Here is a 14,239-nt window from a genome sequence, read left to right on the forward strand (position 1 = left end):
CCATTCATCCATCCCAGGACCACCTTGTTGCTACAGCGCTAATCACCGCACCACCACGCTACCCGATAGTTAATTGTGACTTTTAAAAAAAGTACTATAATAATTCTATTTCAAAAAAATGTAACATTTATTTAAAGAATGCAGAAAACAAGCAAATCACTGAGAATACACTTCTATTCATTTCTCTAAAACAAAAAACAAACCATTAAAACAAAAAAACAAATTCTTTGTGCAATTTTGACTTTGAATGTCAAACTTAAGCTAAACACATTTACATAAATCTTACATATTGAGAAAGGCACAGCTGGTAGAAGGTTAAAAAATTACAGTGCATTTGAAAAAATACAAGATATTATACAGGAAATAATGACTTCCACAGCGTTGTAGCACTCTGGCTAGCAGGAGTTCTGCTAGGAGTCAGTGAAGGTCCCTTGTCATGTGGTCACATGTCCGGCTCAAAGACTTTTTTTGTGTTTAATAAAAAAAAAAATAAAATCCTGAGACCTGCAACATCCAAAAAATGTGAACATTTGTAGATTTGGTATATTAAAAGGAAGGTTTAGCAGGGAAGGAAAGGGGGGGGAAAAAAGCTGTATCATCCTCATTCACGACTTGCTCGCTGTTGTAGCAAGTTTTCTTTACTGGCCTATGTAGCCTGTAGTGTCAAATTCTTGAGTTATGGTCCCCTTTTGATCAAATTTTGATGAATTCAAAGACTGATCCTTTCATATATGTGCAGTAAACATTAAGCTAGAACAGTTCATTGACTGTTTCAAAGGTTACAAAATCCATTACTAAAGCTTACTAGTGATTAAATCACTAAGTTTTTAATCCACACACACAAAAAGTGTTTTGAAGCTTTAAGTTGTGATTTTAGGGTTTAGGCTGTGACTCTTCTCTTGATATTAATGAGATTTTGCCTGAAGGTGCTTTATGTTGTAAGGTAGAGACCCTACAATAATACAAATCTGTCCACAATTCACAAGGATCGCTACTCCTCCTGGAGTATTGGTCAGAGCTGACTCGAACCTGCACACAATATTCACCCAAACTGTGCTCAAGGTCAAGGTCAAGACTATGTTTGAGATTTCATGGATGCCTTGTCCAATTTTCAGAAGACCACTCCTCCTAGAACACTGGTCAGATTTTAATCTATTGGGATTCATTAACAATTAACATGATAGGACTGTAAATGTCCTTGACTTTTTAGTGAATTTCAGTTCTTATTTACACAGTTCAGCCAAGTAAGTACTTACTTTGCGTACTTTACACATTAAAATAACCTGTGAATTGTGATGAATCATAAGCCTGAGAATCATGAGCTTCTATGTCAGTGATTTTCTGGGTTACAGGTCAGTTTATTTACAGATAAATCTTTCATGAATGAGCTTTCAAGTATTTGGATTTTATTACCTTGTGAATAAGCAGATCTAAACATTTAACTGTCTGGCTCTAGCTTCATTTTCTGCACACATACGCGGGAGTGCCAACAATCCTGGCATGTAACACTAACCCTCAATAGGAAAGTATATTTCTGTGCTTTCTTTAAGCTGCTGGTATGAATCTATTAAGACTAGCCTCTGACACTGTGGTGTACACTAATTAGGAATGTGGATACTGAGTTTAGTTAATGCAAGGGGGGAAAAGCAGTATTATATTTCAGCTGGTCTGCATCACTGAAGCTTAGACAAAGTGGAATGAGACTGAGTTAAAAAAATGACATGAGAAATGTGATGAGGTCTGGCCTTCACTCAGATTCTTTGCTTGAAAAAAGTTCAAAGATTTCTGTCCTGAAGGAATGAAAACGCCAAACACATGTTAAAGCAAGTAAACATGAAAAAGGGGCCAATGCAGATGCTCTTCTCAGAGAGCAAAGTTTCAGATAAGCTCCTGTTTCTTCTATAATCAATACAAAGCAACAGGTGTTGGATTTAAAGTGTAACAGAGCGAGTCCAAATCCTCGGCGGTTCATCTGTGTTTAATGGGCGCCGGTTCAGTGTTAATGTGGTGCGGCCCATTTCCCTGTTATCTTAGGTTGGCATCAAGACTTGTGGGAGCTGGAGGACAGCAGCAGAGGAGAGGAGGTGTCCATGGCGGGCAAAGGCACAGGGATGGGTCCGTTCAGCAGTGTGGGGAACTGCAGAAGGAGAAGAAAAAACTGGATTTTTGTATTTGTTGTGTTGTTTGTGTGAATGACAAAATAGTCTCCTGACCCAACGGGCCCTTCAGTGTTTTCCATGGATATAAATCAAAATAAAAACACATACTCTATTAACAGTCACTAAAAGTGAAGAAGAAAGATAAACTCGATAGTTTTAGAGTCATTTGTTACTTTTCCTTCAGTCATTTCTTTTTGTTCTTCTGCATGCTTTTAGAGCAAATCACAAAAAAATCAAATCACCTTTAAAGCATGTTGTTTTTATTTGTGGCTTTACGCTGACTCATACATTAGTCTGTTATATACTAACATTACTATGTAAGTATATAACAGACTAATGTATAAGTCAGCGTAAAAATTGTTTCATGCCAATGTCTAAACAATCTGCTGGAGGAAGTGCTTCAGGTTTCGAGACATTGTGAGGACGACACTGGGACCAAATCCTGTTCTGAGGACTAAAACTGTGTATTTGATGCTTGGTTTAAAAGTTTATTTGTTGTAGTGTGTGTGAGAGCTGACTTGGGTGGGAGAGACTCCTGAACAACCAACACTCTCTTTTCCCCCTACACAACAGGAAGTTGCCCTCTTTTCTTGTCCACACCAAAACGGAAACATCTGCAGCTTATTTTGAAACCCTTGGCATAAAGTGAATCACACACACCTCACACACATTAATGTGAGAAAACAACTGCAACTGCTTGTCTCAATGCCATATGAAATGACTATAAAGAGCAGTTTGTGTAAACTAAGATAGTTTATGGGCACATCACTACATTTAAAGATGAAGACATTTATCTTTTCATGTCCTCATCAAGTAGAAACTGCCAAAAATTTTCTATGTTGGTTTTAGGTGAAGACATAGACTGTATATAAAAGATGAGTTCATCATGGTTAGAAGTCCCATCTTGAAGCCTCCAGCTGAGCATTTTAACAGGTCTCAACATGATGAGTGAGGCAACCTGAGGAATTGTGCAGTGTCATTTAATTTCACACTTTGTGGCCATACAGTCATAACCTGCTTTGTGTCTGTTTGACCACAATTTACAAAATGAACATCATTCTGTAACAATCATTATCTTGATATCTTCTGCAGGGATAAATACTTGTTTTTCTAGCCAATGCAGTCCCCCTGGGAAGTACATCCATCGTAGTCTATGTAGAAAGAGTGTAGTTTTTGCTGAATAACCATCAGTGACAAAACCAATGAAATCAATGTAAGTGTAAGAATGCAGCAGACATGCTCTCCCTCCTTGGTTCTGCTGGCAACCACTTCCTCTTGGAGGTGGGTTCTTTATCCCCACTGTTGCCAAATGTTGCTCATAGAGGATCATTTGGGGTTCTCTGTCTAATATTTTGATCTTTGCTTTCCAATGAGTTGTTTTGTAACCTGGTGCTAAACAAAACTGAATCAAGTTAAAATCAAATCAACTTTTAACAATGTAGCTCGAGCCTGTGGTCCGTTCCTGAAGTTAAGATATTTTTAGATTAACAGAGGCTTGGCAAATATCTGCAGCTGCTGAAGACAGCCCGTGCACATGCATGGAAATAAAAATAAATGACTGTTACCTGGAAGAGGGGCGCGTGGCTCTGCAGTTGGGCAGGGCTCAGGGGTCCCACTGGACTGAGGCTGGACCAGAATTGGATATTGGAGAGCAGAGGGCTGGGAGTGAGCAGCAGACCAGACGGAGTCTACATAGACAAAACCCCAAATGAAATGTCAGGGAATAAATACACCAAGAAATAGATGATGGTGTTTATTCTGGCAGCACATCAGCGGCGAGGCTGTCGTGTCACTCAGTCTCACCCAGAGCTCAAAGCCAAGTGTGCCCTCTAGTGATCTCAAACCGACTTGGCAGACTGTCTCCATGCAGACCAGGAAGGCCCACTCATGCAAAATTCATGACATCTACTTTCTGTCTTGGCTTTCTGAGATATATAAGAGCAGTTTGGTTTTCTTTTCTTCAACAGTCTGTAAAAGGTAAAGGAATGCTTTTGTGTTCCCACTGTCAGTACAGTTACACTTTCAGCAATGCTAGACTGCAGACGGCTGTATACTTATGGTTTTTAGCTGATGACCTTTACTTGATTGCCTGCCATTGATCTGTCTGGTAATTCCAGGACCTCAAATGTCTTTTGTTTTACCACTCAAAGCTGTCTTATGAACCTTGTTATAAACCATTTATTGATGTCCGGTCCACTGAACTAGATTAAGATTGTTTGTGGCACACGATTTAATGGATTTTTGCTTCTTTACCAACCACAACCTACGAAATTTGAAGAAAAAAAAAAAGAAAAAAAAAGCAAACACCATAAACTTGTTTCTCACAGTTCTATTCTGGTTGTGATCCAGGAAGTGAAAAAGGGGGGAACAAGGTCTTTAAAAAGTTCCAGACTTTTTATTAAAATTCCCATGTGTTCCCATGGGTGAAAGTGGGTTATACATACTAATATTAAATAAGTGTGCACATGAACGCAGCTCAACTTTTGAAATAATGAGTGAACAGGTCAGCCTATACTTTTATTTTCCATCAGTGATGTATGCACAGCAGTGTATGATTAGTCAGTCTGGATAAGAGCGTTTGCTGAATGTCTGAATGTAGTCAGACTGTCCTGGTTTGGTCAGTGTGTTGTTGCCAGTGAATCGGAAGCTGCATGAACATATGGCTTCACTTATGAACCTCCTCCCTCCCTCCCTTCCTCCTTCTCTTTCCGCTCACCTCTTTCCATCTCCTCCCTGTCTGACTTTCCTCATCCAAAAATCTCTTCTTTCGCTTGTCTGACCCTCATCTCCTCATTCCTCACCTATTACCTACTGCATTTCTGGAAGCATGAATGTGTGTATAACAAGTGTGTAATGTGTCACGTTGTACCTGTGCTGTGAAGAAGGCTGAGGTCAGGGACCCAGATGGCAGAGCTGGGCTGTTGAGGGCAAGTGAGACAAGGTCACTTCCTGTCAAGAGATGTGAAGGGGCGGAGATTTCCAAGCCTTTGGGTTTTCTTCCTTTTAGAGGCGTACTATTGGCCAGTCCCCTCCTTTCTGGTGTTGTCCTGCTCTGTAACCTCTCCCTGTCTCTCTGACCAGATGACAGGTTTAGAGGTTGTGCGCTGGGCTCCAATTCATCTGCATCTGTGCTCTGGACTCCCACTCTCACTAGCATATGGGTGGGGCTTTGCGGAGGGGAGGAGGAGGAGGAGGAGGAAGAGCGGGCCAGCTGAGGAGACGGCCTGGAGGAATGGGAGTTCTCGGTTGAGGATGGGGGTGGGGGTGGGGTGGAGGGGAGCGAGGAGTGACCACGATGGGTCATGAATCGGATGACAGAGGAGCCGTCATCCGGACGATCGGATCTGGGCTCTGTCTTGATTGGCCGGTGCTGCTCTAAGGAGTGGTGCAGGGAGCTGATCTTGAAGGAGGAATACAGGCCGGAGTGGAGATACTGGTTCCTCTCACCCCCATCCTCATCTTCAGCCTCGGGTTCTGATGCAGTGCCCCCGCTTTCCTCACTGCTGCGACCCGACTCCACCAATGCAGGGTCCATCTTCAGAATCTCAGGGAACGACACAAACTTGTAGACAAACTTCTGACCGATCACCTTCTTGATGATGTTCTGCAGGAGAATCACGATGAAATGTGCAGTTCATTACAACTGAGGAGACAAACCACTTCAATGTTGTGTAGCTTAGATATATAAGTTGTGTACCTTGTCATAGTAGTAGCGCAGTGCTCTGCTCAGCTTGTCATAGTTCATGTTGGTCTTGTTCTTGCGCAGGCCCCACAGCTTGGCCACTTCCTCTGACTTGAGCAGCTTGAACTCGCCATCATTGGATGTCCAGCAGATAAGATGTTTGTGGCTTTGGTCGAGCAGCAGCTGCAGCAAGAACTGCCAGAGTGTGATGGAGCTCTCCATGATGATGGGGAGGGAACGGGGACACCAAAGACACAGGTGATCTGCAGTAAAAAAATCAGATCAGGAGAAACAGTCAATCTGGAATGGCCTATATTCCTTTGCAGGGGTTGCTTCTGTATCTCTTTGTACATCTGTAGAGTGAAAATAAATTCTTTACTGCACAAAGAGTGCAGTAAGGAAGAGCGCATCTCTTCTATAGTTGAATCTGTACCAGAACATTCACATGTCAACTGTTGGATGAGTAAAATCATGTCACATATGAATCTCTGGAAGTTATGATGCTGATAGGAAGTGTTCTCCTTGCTGGTGCATTACAAGTCTACAACTTACAGCGGCTTCTGTTATAATAGCTAACAACTCTATGTTCTTTTACTCCATGAATTCACAGTTAAACTTAAGATCTGATATGACTTGGGCCCAAGTCTTGTCATCTTCATCTCCCCCTTTCTTGTCTCTCTTGCCTCATTCTGGACCTGTTTTTTCTTTTATGTTTTTTTACTGGATGAGTTGGTTCTTTATTGTAGTTTTTAATAATACCGATTACATGTTTATGTTTGTCTAAAGACAATAAACATTTGATTACAAAAAAGCCCATCTAGCTCTTAGTCCCTTTAGAATGAAATATCTAGTTCTTTAGCTTCAACATGCTACGATGAGCTAAACCAAAACAATGAGCTCAAACTATGATGGCCCTGAGAGGTTAAATGCACTGCAACTAAAGAAATAAACTCACAAACAAAAAACAATAAAAAAAAAAATACTGCAGGATTTTTCTATTTGCTGGTGTTTCCTAAAGTTGCACTGCATTTGACGTCCAGGGCTGCCATATAAAAGACATTAAAAGGTCTTCTTATAAACTGCACAGTTGGCTGATAGAATTTGTGACACTCTGTGCATTACAAATATTAATTTTATATTAATAATGTTAATTTGGTGTCATAAAAATATTGATTAATGCAGCTTTAAAGCTCACTTTTATTAGAAATACAATACACCATTCCCAGTGAACTTAAATAAATGAGAACCTTGAACTTGGAAAAACAATCTAATTGAAGAGTGGGATGCTGTGTAAAATGTAAATAAAAATATTTGCAAGTCAGCTGATCCCTTTTACTGATAAATGTTGCTGTGCTTCAAAGATATATCTGGACATTGTTGATGGCATCACATTCAAAGTTCGCATTTGCATTTCACGCAGAGGGTTAACTTTTGTGGAAAACCGTACTTAAAGTACATCACAATACATGCAAGTCATCCAGTGTCCTTAAAAGATTATAGATTTTAATCTTTCCAAGACTCAATTGTGAAAGAGGACATCATAAAAAGAAAGGAAAAGGGTAGTTGGTGGGTGGAGAAGAGAAAGACTGTTGGCATCAAAACAAAAGTGTATGCTGATCCTTCTTCTGGTTCAAACATGTTTAACACATGTTCAAATAACTCAACCTTTGAATAACAGAGTAATAAAAGAGCTTTTAGAACAGACATGCAACGGTCATCTGTGAATATGGATGTTTATCAAGGCATACGGGTAACTTTCAAGGGGAAAACGTCATACCCCCCCCCCCCATGCGTTGGTCCTCCTCAAAAAGCAAAATAACACACTTGGGGAAACTGTCAGTGTATGTTGAATTATTACCCGGTGCTTTGCATTACAAAAATAAAACATTTCCATTCTATATTGATGCACAAAAGCTGGCGGTCACCCATGCATTTCCATTTGAAATGAAAATCAGCCCATTATTTGGTTATTTATGCTTTAATGACACACCCAGAAGATTTATACACGGAGTATGAAAAATGATTTGCTGCATTAAAGGTCATTTTCTTGCCAAAATCTTCCATTATTGTCAATCTTAAACGATCAGAAAGCCAACAGTTGTTAGCTCTGTTCGTATTTACTTGGATTACTTTTGCTTACAGTTGATTAGTGTGAGATATGTAAACCATGTGTCTGTGGGTACTGGTTTGTGTTCTTTGCTACTTCCTCCCGCTACTTGTGTGTGTGTGGAAGTGTGTGTGTTACAGTACATGTTGGGGTGGATCACTAGTGTTACAATTTCTGAAAAGAGCTCTTTGATCATTTTTCAGTTTTGTTTTAAGATGCAAAACAATTTCCAAAAACAAACAAAAATAAAATCTCTCTGGGATTTCCTCAAACTCCGACACTGCTCTTTGTGCTTCTTGTTATTTCGCATGTGTGCATGAGCGCATGAGCGCATGAGCTCTAGTATCACGTGTGTGACACAGAGAGAACGAGAGAGAGAGGTTCATACATTTGGTTGGTTGGTTTTTGGATGTTCCCATGGTGATAAAACAGGATGTGGTCAGTGATCTGCCAAGGCGAGCCTGGGTTTTTAACTGACGTTTACCTGTGGGTGTCTGCCTGTCGCTCCCTGCCTCCTTTGTCAAATAAATTAAATTACAGTGCCTGAGCTGCACACTGCGAAACGAAAAATAACAAATAACCGCTAATATTCGGAGTAATCAACTACTGATTCGATCTAAAAATACAGCGTACACCTTTCCCTTTGTGTCTTTCTGAAAGGAAACCAACCAGCAAAAGGGGGGTAGGGGGTGAAAGTGCATTTCGTGCAAACAATGACCCATCATCGTGAACACACACACACACAACCAAGTGTGTTCTCACTTCCTATTTCCTGAATGTGTGTGTGTGAAGTGATGGAAGAACTGTACTGATGTCCGTCTGTCTAAACGAGGACTTCCTGTCATTCAGTTTCAGGGGCGTCATTCCCGGTGAGAGACCTTTCCTATCCAGGACTTCCTGTCACAGAGACCCACTGGGAACGAACACACACACACACACACACACACACACACACACACACACACACACACACACGGTCTATACTTCTATATAGATCTTTTATATGGGGTATACATGTATGCCCCGGTGTCAAACTTTCTGATCTATACTCTGCAAGTCTGTTGAGGAGATGAACAAAGCCACAAAAACTGCTGATTTATTTGGAATTTCAGAATAAAAGCAGTCTGGAGCACTGGTCCGCTGTTTCAGTGCTTAAAATTTGCTTGTCCATAAACTCCCTCTTCTTGTGCAAGCTCACAAGTCCTGGAAGATCTGTACATAAAAAATTCTCCTACTGCAAATGTTTATCCATGGGATTTTCTCCCAGTGTCTTCTGGGGGCTCTTCAGTCCAGCAGAAACAAACCAAAAGCCACATATGAGTCTATCCATTTTCTTTAGGCTGTGTATTTCTTATTTTTGGAAGTATGTCTGTGTGTGAGAGTGTATGTCTGTGGAAAGAGAGCAGGGGTTTCTGCTGGAACTCAAACGGTTCTTTGTTTTTGCACCAGTGACTCATTTTCAAGATGTTGTCTGCTGCCAGCTTCTATCCGGAAGCGCATGGCAATTAGTCTGCGAGGTCCAGACAAACCAGAAATTCTACTACTAGATTTTTAAAGGAGCCACGGCTGATTTTTTTCCACGGCAGCCACCATTCTAACCTCTTTTAATCCCTTTCTTTACCCCCAAATGTAGCTCCCATCAGCGGGGTCAGTTTTGATTCCAAAGCAGAGTGCTAAAACCGCAGCTTTAACACATTTTTACGCACAGCTTTACCTCGTTACGCACAACTTTACGCGCGACTTTAGTCGGATTTCAAGTTGACAGTGACTGCCTGACCGTTACAGGACTTCAGCAGATACACCAACAGCTAACGCGAGCTCGTTTCTGTCTTTCTATTACGCCCAAATGTGCTCAGACACATAACTTCAGAAAGTTGCCCATAGCAGGAAATATGGCACCTACCTAGCTGTGGCTGCTCTTCTGTCCGTGTGCGATGTGTGGGTTTGTGTCTTTAAAGCGGTGTGTGCGAGGTGTGTTGGGGCTCCATGCTGCTGCTGTTGCTGCCCCGCTGTCTGAAAGCGGATCCGCAGCTTTTCTCTCTCCTGCTCAGAGCAGGAAGTCGGGACGCGCAGACGGAGAACGGGCGCACTTCCTCTGGCGCAGTATTCCAGTCTGTGTAAACACATACACACACAGGCGCGTGCACACGTTCACACAAAATTTCTACTTCCCATAAACACACCTCCTCTTTTAGAATACTCTCTCTCTCTGTGTCAGACACACACACACACACACAGAAATATTGTAATCCTGACTACCCTCAGCGCTGAGCCAAGTGACAACTGACGTCACCTTCTTCCTGCTCACCGGGAGGGGTTCCTGTTTTTACACACACACACACACACACACACACACACACACACACACACACACACACACACACACACACACACAGTACGTTAAGTAAATCTGGGCCTTTGGGTAACTTTATTGTCCAAACTTTAGTTTCCTTATGCAAAAATCATCACCTTCTGGAGGTGGGTACAATGCATACACTTACAAAGCAAAAACTTTATTAAGTTTAATGAATAAATATATATGTAATATTTAAACGATTTAATATAAAACCTTTAATGCTCTCGACTTAAATACTTAGTATGGGGGCTGAGGACTTTGTTAGATGACGCATCAGCTGAAACCCTTGAAAGGTGCCTTTCAATCTGGAGAGGTCAACCGCAGACAGTTGGAAGAGAAAGGGAAAGATCGTTTATGTCTGCAAAGATGAACCACGCCTCAGCATAAGCGCAGCCCACTCTCTGCTCTCCCTGAAATTTCCATTTCCAAACCCACACCAGAGAGCAACATCAAACGACCTCACACAGTGTAGTCACATACTGGTCAACAGACAGAATTTAGCATAAAATATTAATCAGATTTTGCTTTTTTAATCACTGAGAAACCTGTTGTGTCTAAGTCAGACAGTGCTGTATGGTTCAATTCTACATTAAACATTTTTTAGTGAGTGTATGTGTGTCACGGTGGCCTCCAATGCCATGCCAACAGCTGTTGCATCATTTATATCATGCAGCCTTCATGACATAATTCTGCAATCGTTTATTATTGCAACTGCATGCCGATAGGGGTCGCATGTGAGACAGTTTAGAGTCCTCAAGCAGTCAGAAGCTAATTTAACCCAACAGGAAAAACACAATGTAATGGGCAGTCACTGGCAGGTAATGCTTACCCAACAGCTGGTGGAGCTGGGTTGTCTGTGCACCATGTCAGGTTACTTTCCATAGCGCAACACAGATCAATTTGAAATTGCTATGTAAATGTCCCTGGGTGGAGGTTTGAATGCTGGGTTTCCTATGAAATTCCTCTTGTGATAGTTACGTTCAGATGCCGTCTGACTGTGTGAGGCAAACGCATGAGAAAACATTTTGTTGTCTTTTCTGCTTTGACCTGTGCTTCATTTGTGTGCGAAATAATAGCAAACTATTGTGCAGGTCTTTTCTCACCTAATAAAAGATTAGTCTGTGTGAGTGCAACTTTACATGTGTCATCTTGTTGCACTTCCTCTCATTTGACTGTGTGGTTTTGCATGTCGTCCTTATGTCATTTGACTGTTTAGCTTGTGACATGCAGTGCAATCGAGCAACATTCTACACTACGTGCAGCACTGTCAGGGTCCTGGGACTGGGCGACCCAGGACCCCTGGGCAGTCATGGACCTGTTATATTATTATGTATTTTTGGTGTTGCTCCCCCTTCTTCTCTATGCTTGTACATATGTGTGTGTGGGTGGCTGTGTGTCTGAGCACTCGTTTATAGGCGCCGTCAGGCCTGGTGGGTGTGGCCCTGCTAGGGGACTGGCCACACCCGAAGCCACACACCTACTGCTGATCAGGCCTCGTCGGGGGAGCTACTTAAGAGAGTCTTGGAGCTCCCACCGGCGCCGGATCATTGCTTGAGATTCCACGGTAGTCACTCGGTTGAGGTTTTGTCGTTAAGTGCATGCCTGCCATTGTTTAGTGTCCTGACAGCTGCCGCTATTGTTTCCCGCAGGAGGAGCGTGGAATGCCTGAAGAGCAGCGAGCACCGAGCACCGGGAGTGCAGACACGGGAGCAGAGAGCACTAGGAGGACACGACACGGGAGTCTGGGGAAAACACGGGGATTTATTGTTGTTTTGTACCACACACTGTAAATAAACGCACTGTTCGCACACAGAGAACCGCGCCTGGGTCCTCCTTCCCTACACCCCCCACGGTCTGCCATGCCAAACCGTGACAAGCACACACTGCTGCGCTTTTTTTGAATACCTGTCTTTTAAAGTAGTTGATAACATTAGAAAAAACTAAGACTACCAAGAGAATTCGGAGGACTGAATTTAACAAGGCAAGTTATTTTTGGTGGCCTACAAAGTAGTGATGGGATTTCCAGCTCTTTTTAGAGAACCAGCTCTTTCGGCTCGGCTCACTAAAAAGAGCCGGCTCTTCAGGTTGTTTTGTTGCTTTAATTAATTTATTATTAACAATAATAGAAAATTAAGCACAAAAGGAATTAATAATGTAAAAAAAAAAGTGGTTTTATTTATACATGTTTATATATAAATATATGCGGTGGCCCCTAGAGACAAAGCATGCACAAAGTCCAAAGCACGTACAAACTCCAAAACACATTTCTAGCGTTAACTGAACTTCCTTAACAGAGCTACCTAGATCACTTAAATTACACAATTGAAAGCATATGTGTATTGTTTGTGTATTTATACACAAGCACTCATATATATTAAAATAATTTTTTTAAAAAAGTTAATTTACCTGTTACTACCACACACCAAATCCGGTTGTTGGTACTTGCTGGCTTGTGTAGCCATACAAAAGCTCAACACTGCCCCTAGCATCCTGGAGCACTTCTGTCGTCTTTTGTACGTGTTTTGGAGTTTTTACGTGTTTTGGAGTTTGTACGTGCTTTGTCTCCGTACGTTTGCCACCGTAAATATACTTTTATTTATTCACTCCACATAAAATGTAATAAATAAATCATATAATACTAAAACCAACTATTCACATTTCAACTTTTAACTATTTAAATTTTCAGCTTTTTCCTTTTAAACAAATTTTAAGTGAAACAACACAAAACACTGCAAACCACAACACAATTAAATATAAATTAAAATATGAAAACAAAAAGAAGATGCACATTCTCTGTCATATGGGCCTGCATGAATAAACTTTCTGAATCCTTTAACATCCACAACTGAAAATAGTTGTGGATGATTACTATACCTTTCTAATGTGACGTTGTTGTCCCTGGCTCTCTTTCTCTCTCTCTTTCCCTCCCGCTCTGTTCCTGTGCTACTGCGAGTGTAACTCTACCGCCCCTCCCCCCTCATCCCAGCGTAAAGCACAAGGCTCACGTGCAGAGTGAAGCGGAAAAAGGGAAAGGAAAAGAAAACCCAACGGCTCGCGATAATGAACCGGCTTGCATCGTTCACGTCAAAGATCCAGCTCTAAGAGCCATTTCGTTGGCGACCGACACATCACTACTACAAAGAGGTAAAAGGCTCTTGGCGAGATGGTGGGTATGGCTACATCAAAAATGAAAGCGCAGCTATGCACATTTGAAACCATTTTAAGACACTCACTTGCCAAACACTGCCCACTGGTGGTGAAAGTTTTATTTACTTCTTGCCTAGGGTAATTACAAAATACACCTTTAAATGTTAAGTCAGTAAGAAAATCATAACAATACAGCCATATAGCATGCATCAGGACATGCAAAACAGCACAGACAAATGAGAGAAAGGATGACAGAAGCCAAGTTGCACTGACGGACAATTAATCTGTCTGGTAACCAATCAACACACACAATCTGATTAATAACAAGTTAAAACAAATGCTTTATGATGTATTTACTCCACACAGACTGTGCACATGTGAACATATTTTGGCGCAAATGGAAATCAAAACTTTGTGTTTTTCCCCTTCCACCCAAAAAATAAAAATAAAAATAAATAATGAGAAATATTTTTTCAGATGAAAAGACTACAAATAGACAGATATGCATGTGTAAAATCAATTGTCACAGGCATCAAGAATATGTGCTTCCACCGAATAGTTCTCCATCTCTTCACGTTAATCTAACGAACTGCTCTGCAGCTCCTAAAAACTCATATACAGAAAAATTAAGCCAAACCAAAGATCAGAGTGAGACTTCCTATTTGTTTGTTCCTCTTTGGTTGAAGTTCCTGATGCCCTCTCCGGTCCGCCCCCATCTTTAAAACGTCAACAGCGCCAAACTTTGGGCTCCCCAACGGGAAAATGACGAGCAGCGAAGAGGAGCCGCA

At 41.5% G+C, this 14,239-nt stretch overlaps 2 protein-coding genes across 4 annotated transcripts in view; one reads left to right on the plus strand and one right to left on the minus strand.

The window, feature by feature from the left end:
- Nucleotides 1-55: 55 nt before the first annotated feature.
- elk3 (ETS transcription factor ELK3) lies at nt 56-10,198 on the minus strand. 2 transcript variants are annotated; one of them, XM_084910867.1, is made up of 5 exons: nt 9,852-10,198; nt 5,857-6,104; nt 5,029-5,763; nt 3,725-3,847; nt 57-2,137 (listed from the first exon to the last, which is right to left on the minus strand). In XM_084910867.1, the coding sequence occupies exons 2-5, from the start codon at nt 6,061-6,063 to the stop codon at nt 2,042-2,044; spliced, it is 1,161 nt and encodes a 386-aa protein (XP_084766993.1). In that variant the 5' UTR covers nt 6,064-6,104; nt 9,852-10,198; the 3' UTR covers nt 57-2,041. The 2 variants fall into 2 exon arrangements, with proteins under 2 accessions (XP_084766994.1, XP_084766993.1); XM_084910868.1 differs by lacking the exon at nt 9,852-10,198 and having other exon boundaries at nt 56-2,137; nt 5,857-6,103.
- A 3,949-nt stretch (nt 10,199-14,147) lies between these two features.
- hcfc2 (host cell factor C2) overlaps nt 14,148-14,239 on the plus strand; it is a 10,706-nt gene continuing 10,614 nt past the window's right edge. For both annotated transcript variants that reach the window (XM_084910507.1, XM_084910508.1), the window contains exon 1: nt 14,148-14,239. This exon is cut by the window's right edge and continues 140 nt beyond it. In XM_084910507.1, coding sequence (XP_084766633.1) covers nt 14,214-14,239 — 26 coding nt within the window. In that variant the 5' untranslated portion in view covers nt 14,148-14,213.

Source organism: Perissodus microlepis, chromosome 17, assembly GCF_051167445.1.
Source record: "Perissodus microlepis isolate ML-2025 ecotype Zambia chromosome 17, ASM5116744v1, whole genome shotgun sequence".
Lineage (NCBI taxonomy): Eukaryota > Metazoa > Chordata > Actinopteri > Cichliformes > Cichlidae > Perissodus > Perissodus microlepis.